This window comes from Varanus komodoensis, unplaced genomic scaffold (genome assembly GCF_004798865.1).
Source record: "Varanus komodoensis strain SLA01 unplaced genomic scaffold, ASM479886v1 scaffold1, whole genome shotgun sequence".
NCBI lineage: Eukaryota > Metazoa > Chordata > Lepidosauria > Squamata > Varanidae > Varanus > Varanus komodoensis.
In genome coordinates, this window is record NW_025335268.1 from 82736190 (window position 1) to 82756265 (window position 20076).

The window sequence follows — 20076 nt, forward strand, 5'->3', positions numbered from 1 at the left end:
AGGATTGCTGCCTCTGAGTAACACAAAAACAATACCCCCGTGTTGGCATTTTTCACTGGAGCTGTCTGAAGGCATGCATGCTAGGTTTTCCCTTCCAACGCTCCTTGACAACTCGACAGGCAGCAAACTCTAAACTGTTGCATTGACTTGACATTTAATATGAAGATTGGGACTTTCCATACACTTCTGGGGCATATGATAAGCTGCTGGATATTTAATGAGGGGAAGGAATGATGAAGGGTAAACTCTTATAGAATAAAGTCATGTGCTACTGGATGTTTAACCAGGAAATGTGCAGTATGGTATGTCTGATGTCATTTCTGTATGTATATATGCAGCTCCACACCTCCACTCTGTTGTTCACCTGCATTTTAAAAGATTAGGATGTATAATCCTATGCATATTTCAGTTGGAGAAAAAATGCTGGACCAAAACATGGAAGGTATAGGACTTTTTTCTGTCTAAACATGCATTGCACTGTGTATTTTCTTTCATTGATCCCTTTGTTCTCCTACATTTATGCACATGCACACAAACATATATGCAAACATATGTATGCATATCCCCTTCCTCTTATGTTGGAAGAGGCTGTGTGGAGGTCTTACAGTTTCTTCTTTTCCCCTTTTTTTCCTCTTTATCTCTTTTACCTTTCTTCACCCCAAAGGGTGTCTTAATCCGCTCCACCCATCCCAGTACTCTGACACTTTCTAACAGCAGCAACAGTGGCCACAGCATCACCACCACTAGGGGTGTGGATGCTTTGACTTGTGTAGCTGGCATGATTTCCGCCTTCCAATGGATCAGGAAGCTGAGCCAAAGGAGGAGGCAGGCAGCGCTACAGAAGGACAGCTGTAATGAAACTGCAGAGGAAGGGGCAGCTGCAAGGGTGCAGATGTCAGAGGGCAAGTAAGGCTCAATCTCCCATTGACTGTTGGACCACCACTGCTAGGCAACACTGGCAGTCATGAACACGTAACAGCTCTGCTAGATCAGAGCGGCATAGTCCAGCTTTCTGTTCAAATTGGCACGACCACAGGAAACTCTACAAGCGTGGCATGAGGGCAGGAGCACTGCCACAGGTTGAAAAAAGACCCATGGTCTGGTGAAGGGGAGGCAAAAATTTGAATATGATTCAAAGTCCATGTGCATGTGTGTGCGCACATGTCTTTGAAGGAGCTTGTCTCCTAAGGACACCCCTATTTGTAAAAAGGGATAAATGAATAGAGAAGAGAGCATTCCATCAGGCACAAAGATGAAAATGCAGGAAGATCACGAGATGAAAGATGAGAGATCCAAACAAAAGATTTGGCGCACTCGTAGGCCAGCCCTTGGCACGACATTGTTTACCTGCCATGTTCCCCAGCACCTGGTCTGTCATGTGATAGGCCCCAGGGCTGGCCAAAGACATGGTGCCGGCCAGCTTAGGCTAAGAACAAGAAAGGGCCTGCTTCCATTCCAGGTCTAGCAGCCTACTGAATAGCACCTGGATCTTTTTTTCCATGCTGATTATGGAATGGCATCCTCCGCTATACCTGAGTGCATCAGGCACACAGTGCGTAACAGTTGTGTGGTGCCATCACTGGAACTGTGCCTGGGTTAGGACTCTTGTGTAATACTGGTCTCAACCCAAAACTTCCTTGAGAGGCAGAAGAGCATGACATGTGTATGCTCCAAGTGAGTGTCCTCCTTCATTGTCACTGATATTAATTCAAGCCAGGACACACTTAGAATACAAACAATATTTTGATTACATGTAAGGCAGAACAGATACTGATTCTTTAACTGCAGGTTGTGTGTCATCAATTTCCAAGTTTAGGTGGGAAGAGAGCAAATAGGAACTATACTTCCTGAATTCTTAAGTGAGAGCACGGGCAGCCTCTGTGTATATCCTACTGAAAGGGGACAAGAAACCCATTCGAAAAAAGCAGTTAAAAAGCAATCAGGCCTCCACCTGCCTTATCACTCATCCAGTGATGCTGACTCTAACAGTTGTCCAATTATTGGCAATACTTTGGTGCAGCTGGTGAACAGTAAGATGATTTCTATGTTGGAAATAAGCTTTTTACTATTTTTGATGTCTTGGTCTCTCTCATGGAGGAGGGCTACTCTGATGAGTAAGTAAATGTGTTCTTAATTAATTGCCATTGTTCCATTATATTGGGTAGAATTGGAATTTATTATTCTGCCTTTTCATCTAGCTCCTCCCTGTAATTTGGTAATCACATTGTCTCTTGCATATTTGCAAAGACTGTTATCTTTTCCTTTCTGTGTACTTGTGCTTAATTCCTTCCAGACAGGAATTTCCCTGCTTATATCTTCACTACAAACTGGTTGCTGTTGAGCCTTCCTGACCATTCCTCTGAGTGGGGCCCTGCAAATCTGCCCAACTTTCTAGTCTGAGGGCATTGTTCATATGACTCTGAAACATTGCTGACTTCTCTGATTTCATACTGCTTAAAAGTGAGACCCTGCTGGGATCTTACTTACTAAGGTTAAATCATCCTTCTTTTTGTAGGCAATATCCAGGTTTACTTCTTTCTTTGTATCTATTGCTAATGCCACTAGAATTACAAGCATTGGTCAGCTCTAAGCCCAACATTGTCATCTTGTTGGCTGATGACCTTGGCATCGGGGATGTTGGCTGCTATGGAAACAAGACCATCAGGTAAATGCTTCTGCAGAGGTACATGTCCATCTTCATTCCAGATACATGAAATAGTCTGGAAAGTTACTCAGGCAATCTTGTTGTCTTTACTATGCAAATCACCCTAAGAGATTCAGCTATAGGCACACTCATATATACATAAATATTAAATAAATTATATGTGTAGGAAGTGGGAAATAATTGCTCAAGTGTGTGAACAATCTGCATAAATAGATTGGTATAAATGCTAGATATTTATCAACATACTTCTGCAAGATAGTCATGCATTTTGTAAATATATAAATATTTGTCTTTGCTTTGGAATATCCCTGAATCAGTTTAGCCCTTGGATGTTCTGCTAGCAGCCAATGCCTCAGGAATTTTGCCTAGAGTGCCAACTGCACGAATTCCTACTGGGGTCAGTAAATCTCACCATAGCAGAGGAGACTGTAATGAAGTGACATGTGCGCTTAACTTCTCAGTCTGCTGTCCAGGTGATCATTGTTGGTGGGGAGTGGTTCTTATGACTCTATATCTTTAAACTGGAATGGGTCAGGAAGAACTTTCTAATAAAGCTTCCCTTCAGAAAGGTGATGGTCCTCTAGCACCCTTCAAACAGAGGATTGACATAAGACTGCCTTAGATCTGACTATAATAACAATTCAATCCTTGATTATTGCTGCTGGAAAATGGCCAGAAAAGTCCACTGGTGCAGAATGCAGAAGCTAGAGTTCTGACTAAAACATTTTACAGGACTACATAACTGTCCTTTTGGAACAGCTTCACTGGCTTATTACCTGTTTGTTTGTTTGCTTGCTTGTTTTGGCCAAAGTCAAACTAATGACCATCACATTTTAAATCATAATGGCATAGTAGCAGACTTCTCTTGTATGAGATTCCCAACTCATTGAGGATGACTGGAGAGACTGTCTGATGTCTGAAGCATGATTGGCAGGGATGTGGAAGAAAGCCTTCTCTGTGATTATGTGACTTTCCAACTCTAGAGTGGTCTATTTGCACTTCCATCTTGGCCTCTTGCCAGCTTGCAAAGATGGTTTTACCTAAACTTGATGCTCTACAGATGCTTTGGCTGTCAACCCACCCCGGCCTGATCAAGACTGCCTGGACAGCCATCTGACTGGAATGGTGTAACATGGTGTCCTGCAACAGCAGAGGGTTGGACTTGATGGCCTTCATGGCCCCTTCCAACTCTACTATCCTATGCTTCTAAGATGGCTACTGATTAGGAATGCTGGGAGTTGTAGCCTAAACATCTGGAGGTTACTAGTTTGGGGAAGGATGCATTTAACTCTGATTTAGCACTGCATGCATGAGACTTGGGCAAAAGCACTCCTTCATCCTCTCCTCTCTTTCAGCACTTTGCTGTAATGAGATTAGAAGTACTTTGCCTTTGTTCGCAATTAACACAACTTTTGAACAGCATACATAGAATATTAGATTACTTGGATAAACTTAGATCAGATCCAGATTTAGGGCTGTGCACACTTGCAGGAGAGTACAGGAAACAGAAGGTTTAGTGTAGCTCTAAGTAATATCATTAGATACAATCCATTGGAACCGTATAGACGTTCAGGTCTAAACTATTTGTTTCTTTCATGAAATAAGCAAGGGGCAGCCACTTCTCACTACATGTTTCAAATTGCTGTCGGCCATCCTTCCTTTGCACACACTCCGCTAAGTCTGACTAATGCAAAAAGTTTGGCCAGCTTTCAAAGCTCATTAGAAAACCCCCGTTTGTTTCTAACACCAAGCTCAAACAAGTTGTGCTAATGCTTTTTTCCCTCCCTGCACCAGGACTCCTAATATTGATCGGCTTGCAAAGGAAGGTGTGAAGCTCACTCAGCACATTGCTGCAGCTTCTGTTTGCACCCCAAGTAGAGCTGCTTTCTTAACTGGAAGATACCCAATCCGATCAGGTTTGCTACCTTGTGGAATGGCACAATGTGGTCTTTACTTTTGTCTTTAGACACAGTTCCATTGGATATCATCTGGCAGGTTTAGGGTTGGATTAGACGCCTACTTGAAACAGGACCAGCTCTGCTATCTGGTGGCAGATAATGGGTGGAATAGCAGTGGAAGCTGCCCAGCTCTTCCACATGAACTCTCTGGCTGTTCCTTTCTTTTAGGGGAAAGAGCTCTAATGCCACACAACTTGTCCGGGGCCCTTTCAGTCAGCCATTTGTCTCAGACCACATTGTCAGTGTCAAAGCAAGACTCAGCTGCCAGTCCAGTCAGCTCCTGCATGAATACTGGGTAGAAAGTGCCACCTTGTCTTTCTCCACAGGCAGCAAAATGTCCTGAGCCAGTCCTGACTTGAAACTACTAAAAATGTTGCAAGTAATGTGAGACAGCAGCATTTAAAGTTTCTCATCTTAGATCAGTGGTGGCAAACCTATGGCACGTGTGCCACAGCAGGCACACAGAGCCCTCTCTGTCGGCACATGAGCCAAGTCGCCCCAGCATCACCCTCGCAGCCGAGCATCAGATAACAGCGCACACAGGGGCCATGTACATGCTCGGAAGGGAGTAGCGGTGCCAGGTGATGATATCACAAGCCGTGACTCATTAGCTACAGCTTGTCTGAGCTTTCACATGGCCAATCAGTGCACTGCCAAGGATATATATATATATATTTGCTTGGACTGGCTGTGATACATTCATTTTTATTAACACAAGATTTTAGCTGTGAGTTTTCTTATGAAAAACTGAAATTTAATATCTAAGATTTAGCAAAGAGACGTTCTAATTAAGAGACTGAGATTCTTTTAAAGTTGTGCTGTCCCCCGGCATATTTGAATCTGCAGTGTTGGCACTTTGCAATAAATAAGTGGGTTTTGGGTTGCAGTTTGGGCACTCGGTTTCTGTTCGCCATCACTGTCTTAGGTGCTATCACTATGTAGGTCCAGTGCTATGTAGCCCAGCAATTTCATTCAGTATCTGTTGACTTGGGTGGGGGGAGGGTTACAAAAATTGTGGCCTCTCATTAGAACTCAGTTGACTGACCTACCAAAGTTCACAGACACACCACTGGCTGTTATCTGTATACTTTAAATCTCAGGTATGAATGAAGCAGATTTCCGCGTTCTTCACTGGCTTGCTGGTTCAGGTGGCCTTCCTCCAAATGAGACTACTTTCGCCAAGATATTGCAGAAGCAAGGCTACACTACTGGTTTAATAGGTAGGAAGACTCACACTGTAGCACCTGAGTGAAAGGGAGTGCACCATCACTGAAACATCTCGATCATCTAGAACTGAGCACACCTTGCTACATTTCACAATAATCATCAGAAATATGCTCCTTACCAAACAGCTTTTAATTAATGCTTCCATGTATAAGAATAGATTTTAATAGAAACATTAATTAAAAGCTGTTTTGTTTTTTTAAAAGATAAACATGCTATTGTTCTATCTCAAGAAATATTCATTCAGCTCCAGCCCAAAAAAGTATGATTCTAATTAAGTGTTTGGTTTCATTGTTGGCCAAGCAGTTAAGCCCCATATTATTATGTTTCAGAGCTGGATATTGTTTTACAGAGACTGAATAAAGTTTGTGGTGTGTGTGTGTGTGTGTGTGTGTTTATTGGCTGCCTATAACTGCTAAGGCTCTCCTAGGTGGATTACAATACAAAAAACACATTAACAAAATAAAACCAATTAAAGCACAATGAATTAAAACACCTGTGAAAGCAATAGAAAAAGGGTCACAGCAGTCAGACTGTTAAAAAAAATCTGGTCTTCGTTCAGTGCCAAAAAGAAAATCAAGACAGCGCCAGGTGATTTTCCCTAGGGAGGGAGTTCCAAAGATGGGGAGCAGCAGTGGAAAAGGCCCTTTGCCTAGTTGCCACCCCTCTCATCTCCCTGGGGGGTGGCTCTCGCTGAAGGGCCTCCTGAGCTGATCTCAGGGGGCGGGTGGGCATATATGGGTGCAGACACTCCTTTAAATAACTGGGTCCCACGTGATTTAGGGCTTTATATGCACATTGAATTGGGCCCCGGTCACAACTGGTAGTCAGTGAAGTTGTAGACTCGAAATAAAAGTCATTTTGGAAACATAAGATGCTGCAATATTTATGATTTATTTTTGGACATTTTTAATTTGCCTTTAAACTGTTTGATCTGCCTTTAAACTATTCCAAGGCATTTTACAAATCTTGGAGACCAAATAATAATAAAGCAAACAAACAAATTAGCCATCTAAATATTAGAAATGTGAAAGTTCACCAAGGACTGAGTTTTATACCTATCCTGATCTTAACTAATGATGGGCCAGACAGCACAGGCCCTGATTCCAGTCTTACTGATGATACTTCGATCCAAACCTTGGGGGACCAAACTGGAACATTAACACCCCACAAACCAAAAGAAATGGGGTAAAGCAGTAGTCCCCCAGCACTACCTTCAAGGCATTCCCCTGTGGGAAGGACCAGTGCCACTATAGCATAGTAACTCCAAGTTAAACCTGACCCAGTAAACTAGCTGCCCAGAGGACCTTCAGGTTATGGGGCAGCATAGAAGGGGAATGAAATAAATAAAAATAAATACACCCAGAAATATACTATGGCTGATTCTATTGGATGCTGCTTGAGGAGTCTTCCTCTCCCTCTGGTCTCCTGAAACAGCATTTGTCAAGTGAGCTGGTTTCAATGTTGACATTTGGATGAATACCAGACTAGAATGGATCATAATCAGCAGCATCTACAATGACTTGGAGTTGAGATCCCACCAAGCCCTTATGTTCTGCCTGTGGGCTTCCCATAGCCATTAGGTTGGCTGTTATAAGAAACAGCACTGAATCAGAAAGGAACTTATCTGTTCTTGAATTCCCCAAAACCTTTCCCCAGAAGGGCAGATATGGTAGAAGGTTGTAGTTATTCAAACCAGCCAGATAAGGATAACCTATAAAGATTGACACCATTGCATCCTTAATGTCAGAAGGTAGGACATGTGAGGCCCCTTTGCCCATTTGGAGGGATTTGGAATAATGCATGACCTACATTGTCCTTAGAAATTATTGACTGATTGATTTAAATGAACAAGCTACTTTTGATTCTTTGAGTGCTCTGGCACCATGGACGCCATTTCTTAAAAATATCTTTTAATGCCTATGGGGGATACAGACTACAGGGCTCCAGGATACAAATATGGCCCCTAGAGTAGACCCATACCTGGTTTGTGATGTTTAGGGAGAGGAGGAAATTTAACATAATTGTAGTCACACTTAACCTGTGAAGATGAAGGTTTAAATGAATGACGCCATGGCTGCATCCATGGTAATGTAGCCTTCCTCCTGAAAGCATTCCGAGGTCTGAATTGCAGTCCCCAAATAATAGCAGCACAACTGTGCCCCAATTCACCGACTGCAAATGGGATCGGTGAATGAGTTGCAGCCATTTTTCTTCAGCCCTAGCAGGGAAGCATGGGCAACTTGTAATCCTTGTAGATATCACCCAGCTTCACTAACTTTGACTATGCGTGAAAGTTGCAAGTGTACAGACAGAAAAACTTTCATAACTTCATGGTCATATGGCTGAATAATATACAGCTACTTTTGGGAAGTGTTTGAAAAGTGCAGCTGCTGCAATGTGCTGTAGCCAGACTGCTGACAGAATCCTAGTATTGAAGCAATGAACAAAAAGCCCAGCAACTTGCCGTGCCAGTTCTATGCCACTGCAAAGGCATTTAGAATACTGGGTGGGAGTGGGCAAAACAAGAAGGAAACAATTAACTCAGGACTTGAGAAAACAAACCACCGTCAGTTTGATCTTCTGCCAGACGAACCCTGAGCATGAATTAAATAAACCATGGGTCAGTGTTTTTTACCACTAAGTGGTGTGGGGTTTTTTTACTTAGTTTGACTATCATTAGTTTGTTGTATTGATGTCTACTGTTCTTTAATTATAACTGTGTACTACTTTGGCAAAAGCAGCCTATAAATTTTGAAAAGATGATGTAAACACTATGATAAAGCACTATATAGAGGGTCATTTGAACATGTGTACCTTCTCCTGGGGAGGGGGTTCATTTTACATTTAAAATGAGTTGGAAAATTTTGAAACCTTTGCTAGTAAACCACCCTTGTACCCAGTATTATCACCCTTGACAAGATTATCACATATTCCATTCTGTTTTTCAGGGAAGTGGCATCTTGGTGTGAATTGCATATACCGTAATGACAGCTGTCATCATCCATTAAATCATGGATTTGATTATTTTTATGGAATGCCATTTTCATTAGTGGGTGACTGTCAAAAATCACACCCTCCAGAGATGGAAGCTCAAGTGCAGCTGAATCTCTGGTCTTACACTCAAATGATTGCCCTTGCTGTACTTACTCTTGTAGCTGCAAAACTTTCTCATCTGGTGCCTATCAGCTGGAAAACAATTTTCTTGCTAGCTTTGTTTGGCTTCTTGTTCTTCATTTCCTGGTTCTCAATCTATGGATACATAAGATACTGGAATTGTTTTATGATGAGAAACTATGACATTACAGAACAACCAATGAAGCTAGAGAGAGCTGCACCTCATATGCTGAATGAGGCCATTTCCTTTATTGAAAGGTGAAGTATGAATTATTTGGGGCCATGAATGTGCTAGAGGAAATTAAGTTGCAATTGATTATTTTTTAAGAAGATACATCATTGCATATAGATACAGAAACAAGACGGGCTTTATTAATTTCTTCTGGTTTTGATGCAAAATGGCTATCATGCCTGTCCAGGCTTTGAATTCTTGGGGCAATGTTGCATATTAAGGATCTAGAATTTTATGGCTTCAGAGGAAAGCACTTCTTGGTCAATTGCTTAATCCCTTGGGGTGACAGTTCCAAGTATTGGAGATGAATTTGTCTCTTGCCCATGAAGGACAATTATCATGAAGCATTCTGGAAATGAGAGAGACGTGTTGGGTTTTGGTGCTATTAGTACACAAGTGTGGGGGCTGAATAATCTATGAATCACCTATTATCAGGACAGAGTTTTCACAGTGATTAAAATACTAGAAAATTAGGTATGAACAATTTAATTTTGTTCTGGAAACTTATAAATGGCACTTCTTGTTTGTTTTAGAAACAAGCAAGGGCCATTCCTCCTCTTTGTTTCTTTCTTGCATGTTCACACACCACTGGTTACCACTAAAAAATTCATTGGGACGAGCATGCATGGATTGTATGGGGACAATGTGGAAGAGATGGACTGGATGATCGGTAAGTAGATCTCAACAAACAAGTTTATTATTAACACACTATGAAATCTTAGATACTGTTTTAAAATGTTGACATGTAGAATAGGCCCAAGTCAGGCCTTTATTTCTGGCTACTTCCTCCTGGTTGATTCACACATTTGAAGGGCTTGGGAAGGCAGCTCCATCATGGGACCTCATTACATTAGGGAGTTGGTGTATCCAAAATGTCTGGATCAAATATGAAACTTTCCATGACTGCGTAACTCAGATGCCTCCATTTATTTCAATTGGATCTGGACTACAATCACATGAGAAAAAGTGTGTAAACCCAGGCAAATGCCACTAGGATTGGGCTGTTGGTGAATCAGGGAAAGGGAGAAGAACAAAATCTCAGAGAAGGAGAAGGGGACATGTTGGAGGGAAGGAAAGGGAGAAGACTATGGGGGAGAAATATACATCCTCCTTCCCTCCTCTGAATAACCCATCTAGTAAAAGTCAGTGCATGGGCAGGCAAAAATCCACTCCTTTCCTGCTTTGTTTCTGCCCAGCAGGCAAAGGAATCTCAAAAGGCTCCTAGCTCAGAAGCTTCCAAGAAGTGAGGGCACTATCAGGAGGATCATGCCCCTAAAGCACCAGTGTATTTTACTAAATGGCTTGCAGTTTAGACGGCACAAACAACATTAATATTCTGCTATATAAGCATAAAGAAAGGCAATATCAATAATCTTAAGAACATTGCTATCTATTGCAGTGGATTTTATGTCATTGCTCTGCATTTCTTGGAATATCACTGAAATCTTTGGAAAGGTTTTCTGTCTGCTTTTGTTTTTTTAAGATGATCTCAATCTGAATTCAAATTATGTGGCTACATGCAATGGCATGATATTGTTCACATGCCTAAAATGACTCAGGATGCCACCAGAAAATGTTACATGAGATGGAAGAGGATGTGTTAAGTCTCACATCTTAACAACATATACATGACACTTCTGAATTGCAGGGAAAATTTTGGATGCACTTGATTCTAAAAACCTACAAAAGAACACACTGACTTATTTCACTTCTGACCATGGTGGACATTTAGAGGCTCTGGAAGGAAACATTCAAAAGGGAGGTTCAAATGGTATATACAAAGGTGAGAATTCTGAATCCATTCACTTGTTTCCTAAGTGACCCTGAGTCTGCTGTATTTGACAGCACTCACCTTAGAGTGTTATTTCAATACTTCAGATATCAAAAATAAGAAAAAGAAGAAAAAGAAAAATGAAGAAAAGAGTACAAATCCACCAATGCATGCTTAGCTTAAAAAGAGAACATGGGGGGGGGGGACCTTAATCCTCCACAATTTGCAAGTAATTTTCAAGCTCATACTTCAAGGAAGGAGAACCAAAATGAAAGAAAATGAAGAAATGCAATTGTTAATTCTTCTAGATGTCTCAACAGCTTTTCATATCTCTGACCCTGGTTGACTTCTGGATAGTCTGTCTGGTTGGAGACTAGAGACACTGTGTTCCAGAGGTTACATTTCTAACTGAAGGGCCAATTCTAAAAGGAAGTGCTGGAGATCTACTGTTCAAACACATGTCACTTATGTACTGAGGTCCTGCAGAGTTCCATCTTGTCCTTCAAGTTTTGTACCATCTATATTATTATTGTATTATTATAATCTGCTGAGCAAGGTCATCTCATGAACATTCAACTCAACTTATTAGATCTTTTTCAGGGCCAATCTACACATGACATTGCTTACATGCTTAAACAAGTGTGTTTGAACCAGCCTCTTTAAAATCATCCCTTCCTGGCTGCTCTTCATTTATTCATTTAAAGCTTTTATACACTGTCCAACTATTCAAGCGTCTCTTGACAGTCTCTTTGCATACAGCAAAATGAAGCACAGCATCCAAACAAATTCCCATAAAATAAAACCTATATTGAAATCTAATCAAACATTAAAATAATGGGAAAATAAAAAGGGCTTAGCCTGGCGCTGAAACGAATAAAGTGTTGGTGCCACGCAAACCTCTCTAGGGAGTGCATGCCATAACCAGGGCACCACCAGAGAGAAGGCCCTTCTCTGGGTAGCCACCTTCCTAATCTCCTTCAAGGAAGGCTCCCAAAGAAGTTGGTTGACTTCAGTTCAAACAACATGTAGCTGTGAGATTATTACCTGGCACTGGGCAATGGGAACATAAGTGCACAAGCAACTGCATTGGCTACCAGTCCATTTCCAGGTACAGCCTAGAATCCATCTTAGAAATCCCTACATGGCGTGGGGCCTGGCTACCTGAAAGATCACCTATTCCTGCCTCCTCCAACCCAGTGCCCTCCAGGTGTGTTGGACTACAACTCCCACTGGGGATATTTGGAATGCTGGGAGTTTCAGTCAAACAGCATTGGAGTGCCAGCTTGGTGAAGGCTGACGTACTCCAACATGACCGGGTTGCCATGCCTCTGGAAGTCCCCCTGTCATTGATGGTGAATTCATTTCCCCAGGAGGGCTTCCCTGGCACTCATGTAGACATCCTTTCAGTGCTAGAAGAAACCCCATTTTATTTCCCCATGATTTGTTAAACTGCCGTTGTTTCATGACTATGTCACTTACCCTTGGGGTACCTCATTTCCATAGTGGCACAAAACTTGGGATTTGTGCCACAGAGCGGTACAAAACTAACACACAAGTTTGAAGGTGATATGAGAATTTCATCAGTCATCATACCCTATATGTTAGTAGTTGGCCATCCTGAGATGCTAGTAGTTGGATGGTATATAAAAGCTTTAAATAAATAAATAAATAAATAAATAAATAAATAAATAAATAAATAAGAGGGTATGTGATTTACGCACTTCTTGTGGTGGCACAAAATGCAGAATTTATGGCGCAAAACAGTAAGAGAACTTACTGTATGTTGGAAGAGATACAAAATTTTAGAGGTTCATTGTTAACAGAGTGAATAGTTCAAATATATTTGGATTGTCCCTACATTTGATTAATGTTCAAGGTGATATACAAATAACTAGTATAATATATAACATTTAGTGTAATATAGTTCAATATATCCATGCTAAAACTGAAATGTTAGGATGCCAAAAGAAAATGTGTTTCAATGAAAAGGGTTTGTGTTTAAATGAAAAGGGAGAACTATTCTTTTTAAAATATATGAAGCTGTTTTTGGACATAACAGATTTTTGAGATGAAAACTGGCATTGTGTGACAACTCTAGGTGGAAAAACCATGGCAGGCTGGGAAGGAGGAATCCGTGTCCCTGGAATAATTAGATGGACAGGAATGTTACCTGAGGGCAAGGTTATTGATGAACCGACAAGCCTGATAGACATATACCCCACGTTGGTTCACCTGGCTGGTGGAACAATACCACAGGACAGGTATGGATGTTATGGAGCTAGACTCTTTCCTATTCTTGATATCTCAACAATTTGACGGCGTAGACCTGCTCTGATTTTGGCCTATAAGAATGCCTAACTTTTCCTGATTACCTAAGCAAGATTAGAATCTACAACACTTCAAAATGGCATCCCAATGTCCTTCCAAATCTCCAATTTCTATTTTGCTATACAACAGGTGCAGAGGTGCTTCTAGAATCTGGAACCATCCTACATTCATGAACAGAGAACCTGGGCAGCCATATCTAAGTATAATGCTGAAGAGCAGTACATAATTTCTTAAAAACATGCATATACATGTTTCTCTCCTCTGAGTAGGCTTCCTTTCAGTGTTAAGGTTGCAGATGAAATGGTTCACTGGTAGAATGATACAGCAGTCTTTCAGGAAGAAATCTGCTTTAGGAAAAGAAACGAAAACAAAAAACAGATGTAGAAATGGAGACAGTGTGAAATAATCCTTGAATTGCCTTAAACATTTTGACTAAGTTGTCACTAGAGTCCTTTCAGTATTCTTCTTGCTAAAGCTTCATCCAAAATAGGACATTACCACTGACTGATTTTTGAGGAAAACAGCAAGATTACTTGCAGAAAAGTAATTCTGTGTGGATCTGGTGCATCTATAGGAAATATGATTAAGTCATAATTGAAATGTATAGAAGTGTGTGATGCCACATAATGCATGTGTGCTGCTTGCAATTCTAGTGTAGAAATCACAGTGATCTGGTTCACACAACATGTGAAAACCACCCTGAGCTGTTTAACACACAATGCGTCACAGCATGTGCCAGACATATGCAGCCAGCATTTTAAATATACAACACTCAATGGAGTTGTAGTATATTGTATGAACCCAGCCACCATGGGTTATTTGATATTTAAACAACTCCTGGTGAGTTCAGAGTCTGTAGTAGGATTATATGAGGGTTGTTAACTCTTGAATGACCCAAGCTGGCCAAGTTTGGATGAAACACCACAATTCTCTATTCATAGTAGTGCTTGAATGTCCCTTGCACCCTACAGTGATCCTGACATACTGTGCAAACCAGTCCAACATGATGTTTTCATTAAATACATCTTGCATTAAAATTTTCCTTATACACAAGAATTCCACTGCCTTAAGTGAAATATTTGCATTTTAATCATACATGGAAATCACATTTTTTGATTGCAACGCTACGTAAGCCCCATAGTTCTTACTAAACATACCCAAGGCAGGAATGCATTTTATGTTCAGCAAAGGCTTAAATATGATGATTTCTATTTTTTGATTGATGCTGTAATCTTAGAGCCCACCAACTGGAATCTGTTGACCTGAAAGGTGTTACTGAAGTGCCACACTGCTAGATAAGTAGCATCTATGGGACCTGAGAAACTGATGTAAGCCCAGTGCGCTGGGCATCCTTGTGGGAAGATCTTCAGTCCACAGGAGCAAATGCCTCTCAGATTCAAAACATGCTACCTGCAGAAGTGCCAACCTGGAACTCACCTTTTAATTTTTCCCTGTACCTGATGTCAGCTAGAGGGGAAAATTGAAAATAATTGTCTCCACTCATGCACACATCCTACATACAATTTTTCCTTGGCCACTGCGAGCTATGCAGAATTAAGTGCATGAACATAGGATGGCTTTGCAAAATTTGTGATCTGGACACTATTTACTTCACTCCAATTTCCAAGAAAATTAAAATTTTAAGTAAAGTTGAAAACTCCCTGATCAGAAATTCCATGTGTGCTTCAATAAACATGCAAAGACCAAGCTTGTTTCCATTAACTTCCATGGAAGTTACACCGAGATTGTTTTTATAAATGCAGAAATGGATTCGGAAAGTCCTAGCATTGGGGATTTGTATGGGTATATGAAAACTTGCAAGGACTTGGATTTAGAAAATCATATTGACAGGTGTATCTTAGAAGAACATCCACATCTCTGTTTTTTTCTTTACACACACACACAACCACACACACTTTTCTAGCCCCCAAGGAGTCCTACATTGACTTAAAAGATAATCCTGAGCAAGTTTAGAGAGAGAGAAAAGGCCTATGGTATCTGGAACATATTGGGAGTTGGATGCCCCTGTTCCGTCTAAACTCACATAGAATTGCACCCTTAAAATGCAAAAATAATACTAAACCATTTTGCTTTAGACATAGCATAGCAGCTGTTAACTGCTTCCATGCAGCATGTTACCAATGCTTAGCTGTTTGTCTGTTGTTACAGCATGTTGTATGCAGAACGAAACCAAATACATTTCTCTCAGAATGAACTGATTCTCATTTATTTTGTCCCCTCAGGATAATTGATGGTTCGGATTTAATGCCTTTGCTGCAGGGATCAGTTCAACACTCAGAGCATGAATTCTTGTTTCACTACTGTGAAACGTATATGCACGCGGCACGATGGCACCAGAAGGACAGTAAGTAGGAGGGCTTCCCCAAAACAGAAATCTATACAATTTATGGTAAAATGTTTCACAAAACAAAGGCTTCTGCTGGCCAAATTTCTATTTCCGGAAGGTATTATTCATTTAGGTACTTTATTTTATTTGTATACTGCCCTGCAGCTGATGCTTTCTGGGAAGTTTACAGTAGAACATAAAATACAATAAAGATGCAGTATAAAAATAACAGGAAATCATCATAAAACTGAAAAGCCTACTTAAAAATTGAATTTAGCAGCTACATTAGCTGATGCTAATTAGATCACAAGATCTGACAAACAGCTGGCATACATTATTTAGAGTAGATTGAAGGCCCACTATAGAGGACAACTTTAATGTGGTACCAGAAGGATAGTAGAAATGGCATCAGCTAGGTGGACCTCAGTGAAGAGCCTGTTCCATAAGAGGAGTCCGCCACCGCGGAGGACCTCCCCCTTGTTGCCACTAAGCAAGCCTTCCTCAGAGGTGGCGCCTGCAGGTAGGCCCCAGATTTTGATCATAGTAGGGCAAAACTATTTGTGAGCCTTCCTGAGGCTATGTAGCAAGGGGATGGCATATAAAAACTTTAAATAAATAAATACATAAATAAAAATAAATAAAAACTAATGATGTGAAAAAGCCTTCCCAACCTGGTGCTCTCTGCAACTTCTTTCTGCCCTAGCCAACATGAGAAATCTTCAGGAATTCTGGGAAGTGTGGTTCAAAATGTCTAGAGGGCTCCAAGCTATGGAAGATTGATGTGAATAGAGCATTGGACTAGAGGAGTTGAGTTCTTCCAGTCTTTGGTCAGCAATAAAGAGGATGTGACTGGATGTCATCTTGCAGGTTTGTTGAGAGGATACAAGATAACCCCAGATACAGTGTCCTGTGCTCATAAAAAGAATGTTATGCCAATGCCATGAAGAGTATTTTTATTTATTTATTTATTTATTTATTTATTTATTTATTAAAACATTTTTATGCCGCCCCATTCGCCGAAGCCTCGGGGCGGCTCACATCATTAAGTTAAAATAATTATAATATAAATTAAAAATATAAATATTAAATTAAAATACAACAATACAGTATAAAATAAGCTGCCCTGGCCAGATAAAACCAATAATGTTAACAGTTAAAATGCCGCTTGAATAAAAAGGTCTTCGCCTGGCGCCAAAAAACAAATAACGACGGCGCCAGACGGACCTCTCTGGGGAGCGCGTTCCATAACTTAGGCGCTACCACAGAGAAAGCCCTCCTCCGAGTACCCACCCTCCTAATTTCTTTCATGGGGGGTTCCTGGAGAAGGGCCTCCCCCGCCAATCTCAAGGGGCGGCTGGGCATATGTATCACTGTTTCCAGTCACAGTCAATTACCTTCAAACTGGAGAAGGAACAGTCACTAGGTAGTACTGTTCCAAACCCAAGTGGACATTAATTCGTTTCATTTGGCATGATGCATAATGCTGAGGATGCTTCAGGATCTGAAGTCATTTCTCCTTCCCTTGAAATCATCCTGCATTTGAGCTATGTCCACATCTTGTCTCTGTTTCCCTTTTCTTGCATTTGATTTATGCCTTATTGTCACTTCAGATTTTATTCTTGAAGGGACAATATTTCTCACAGTGTCTGTCACCATGAGAACCTTAGTACTTTTTCAATTAGGCATTGCCATCACTAGTATAAATCCTGGAAGCAAATCGTACTCTGGAAAAGACTGAAGACCAGGCAGCTGTTTCTGGGCTGATCTGGAATATATCCTACTCTCCACCCAAACAGCTGGCATTCTTGTGATTTTGGAAGACTGAACTATTAATGTATATCAAATGTATATAAAAACAGTTGATTTGGAATGCCTTGGCTACCTTCAAGTGAGTGAGTTTCACTTTATAAAGAAATACAGAGGGCATAAAGTACTTAATACGGTCCAAGACAACACAATAAAGGAAAGTGAGCAAGAGGAAAGAAAAAGCTGCTGTAGGAATAGTCACATGGAAACTCCCCTTTGGTCATTCCCATTATATCAGCTGCAGCATGACAAAGATGTGGCATATCATTATTTGGGGTGGGGGGCAAGAAGAACAGGATTGCAACAGACAAGCAGCTTAACAGGATTGACCTGCCTCTGTTGTTAAGCACAGGGTGTAATGACTAGTCTGACAAAATGCAGTTTGTGTGCTTTCTTAGCTACAGCTGTTCTATACAACTGGGATTACTGTCTCATGAAATTGTGCATAGTCTGCATTCATCTTAATCATGTGGATTATCTCCCACCAGGTGGAAAAGTATGGAAGGTCCATTACATGACACCAGTTTTTCAGCCAGAGGGATCTGGAGGTTGTTATGAAATTAGAATTTGCCCGTGTTCTGGAGAAGGTGTGATGCATCATGTTCCCCCTTTGCTGTTTGACCTCTCAAGAGACCCATCAGAGGCCACCGCTCTGTCACCGGACACTGAGCCACAGTTCCACGCGGTTCTCAAGAGAATAGAGGAAGCTGTGAAGGAGCACCGCAGGACGCTCACTCCTGTCCCACAGCAACTTTCTTTGCTGAACATCATGTGGAAACCGTGGCTGCAGCCATGCTGTGGAACATTCCCGTTCTGTTGGTGCGACAAAGAAAAAGATGACATATAAAATAGACAAAGATTTCTTCTCTGGGCTGGATGGATCACAGTACTAGTAAAATGGGAGTCTGGGGCATGGTGGTGGGGGATTATTATCTCATGACCTGAAAAGAAAGAAACCTAATAAAAGAAATAAGTAATGAAACAGAAGTCCGGTAAATTGTGCTGTTCTATAATTGTTCTGTGAGTCAATAGATCTGAAAGTGAAGTTGTAAGTAAGCTAATTTAATCTGTTGTTTTGAGATGCTAAATGACCGTAACTTTTTATACATATCTAGAACAAGCAGCAGACGTTAAGGGCACTTCATGACAGAGCCATGGGCAAAACAAAACCAATAACAGTGATAGATAACAAGCAAGTCACACCTTTCTTATTTTTTCTACTGGAAAAGGTGAAAAGATCAATCTGAGTCTATACGATAATATTATTCTTTCCCAAAATGGTGGTAGAGTTTAGTGTGGAAACTGAACTTACTCACACAGACCACTGAGCCAAGCAAGAAAGACTTTGAGTCATTTTATTGCAGATCCATTTATATCACTAAACTTCATTGGTGATTATCAAGTTTTCAGGGCTGAAAAAAGTATTATTATTATTATTATTATTATTATTATTATTATTATTATTATTCAAGACTTCCTCAAAATATTCTTGGCCAAGATCTAATAAAAGCATTGACCTTGAGCAAGTGCTTCTTTTTTAAATCAGCATTTTATTATCTTTCATGAAGAGGATGTTAATAGAGAACAGGAAAAATAGTAAGACAGAAACATAGAAACAGAGTGAGTCAGAAGGGGCCTCCTGGGCCATCTAGTCTGACCCCTGGCTCGAGCCAGCTCCACTCACGACATGCCCACCATGTGCATGTCCAGCCTATCTTTGAACACGCTCACCAATGGGGCCTCAACGACCTCCCGTGGAAGCCCATTCCACACCCTCAGTGTCCTAACTGTCAGGAAGTACTTGCTGGCATCCAAATGGAACCTTGGCTCCCTGAGCTTTGCTCCATTGGAGTGTGTCCTGCCTTCCTCTGCAGGGGAGGACAGGTCTCTACCCACCTCTATGTGACATCCCCTCACATATCGGTATGTCACCAACATATCCCCTCTGAGTCTCCTCTTCTCCAGGCTGAAGAGACCCAGTTCCCTCAGTCTCGCCTCATACTCCATCCCCTGCAAACCGGCTACCAACTTTGTGGCCCTACACTGCACTGTCTCTAACCTGGCTATATCCTTTCTGTAATGACTGGCCCAAAACTGAGCACAATACTCCAGGTTATAGGTTAGGTTCTGGGTTACCTTCATCACCCCCTTCTCCTGTCCACAGATGTGCTGAAACCTCATCCATTTAACAAACAGGCCCATTTTTCACAGAATGAGGACCAAGGTTGGTTTGTAAGCCAGTGTTGCAAATGCGTCTGAGTTCTGGTGCATGCTGCATGATTGCTTCTGCTCCAAGCTGCTAAGAACCCTGGTTAAATAACCCTCTGTTACTGAGTTAATTCTCATGCTAAGTGAAGCATTCATTTTTTCCAGAATTTACACAGAAGTGGAAAACTTCATCCTCTTGGATGAAACAATCCATCAAGATGGTGGCTGGGAACAGTTATGGGGATCATCCAATATCCTCCATCTGTCATTACCACTACAATTCAAAGGTTGAAACTGATCACAACTTCCATTTCTTTATGCCTCCACCTGTACCAAGGGTGCAAAACCAGATTCCTGGAACCCAGATCAAGCCTATCTGGGTCGCCAATTCAACTCCAGGCTTCCTCAGAATTCCACTTT

General features: G+C 41.2%; 1 protein-coding gene across 1 annotated transcript in view; it reads left to right on the forward strand.

Annotated features, from left to right (window-relative positions):
- Positions 1–18549, forward strand: part of LOC123033217 (arylsulfatase H-like) — a 22413-nt gene extending 3864 nt beyond the window's left edge. The window contains exons 3-11 of the mRNA XM_044449704.1: positions 2516–2665; positions 4460–4581; positions 5724–5843; positions 8799–9222; positions 9730–9866; positions 10845–10979; positions 13066–13228; positions 15539–15660; positions 17937–18549. Coding sequence (XP_044305639.1) covers positions 2516–2665; positions 4460–4581; positions 5724–5843; positions 8799–9222; positions 9730–9866; positions 10845–10979; positions 13066–13228; positions 15539–15660; positions 17937–18295 — 1732 coding nt within the window. The 3' untranslated portion in view covers positions 18296–18549. The remainder of the gene's footprint in view (positions 1–2515; positions 2666–4459; positions 4582–5723; positions 5844–8798; positions 9223–9729; positions 9867–10844; positions 10980–13065; positions 13229–15538; positions 15661–17936) is intronic.
- Positions 18550–20076: the final 1527 nt, after the last annotated feature.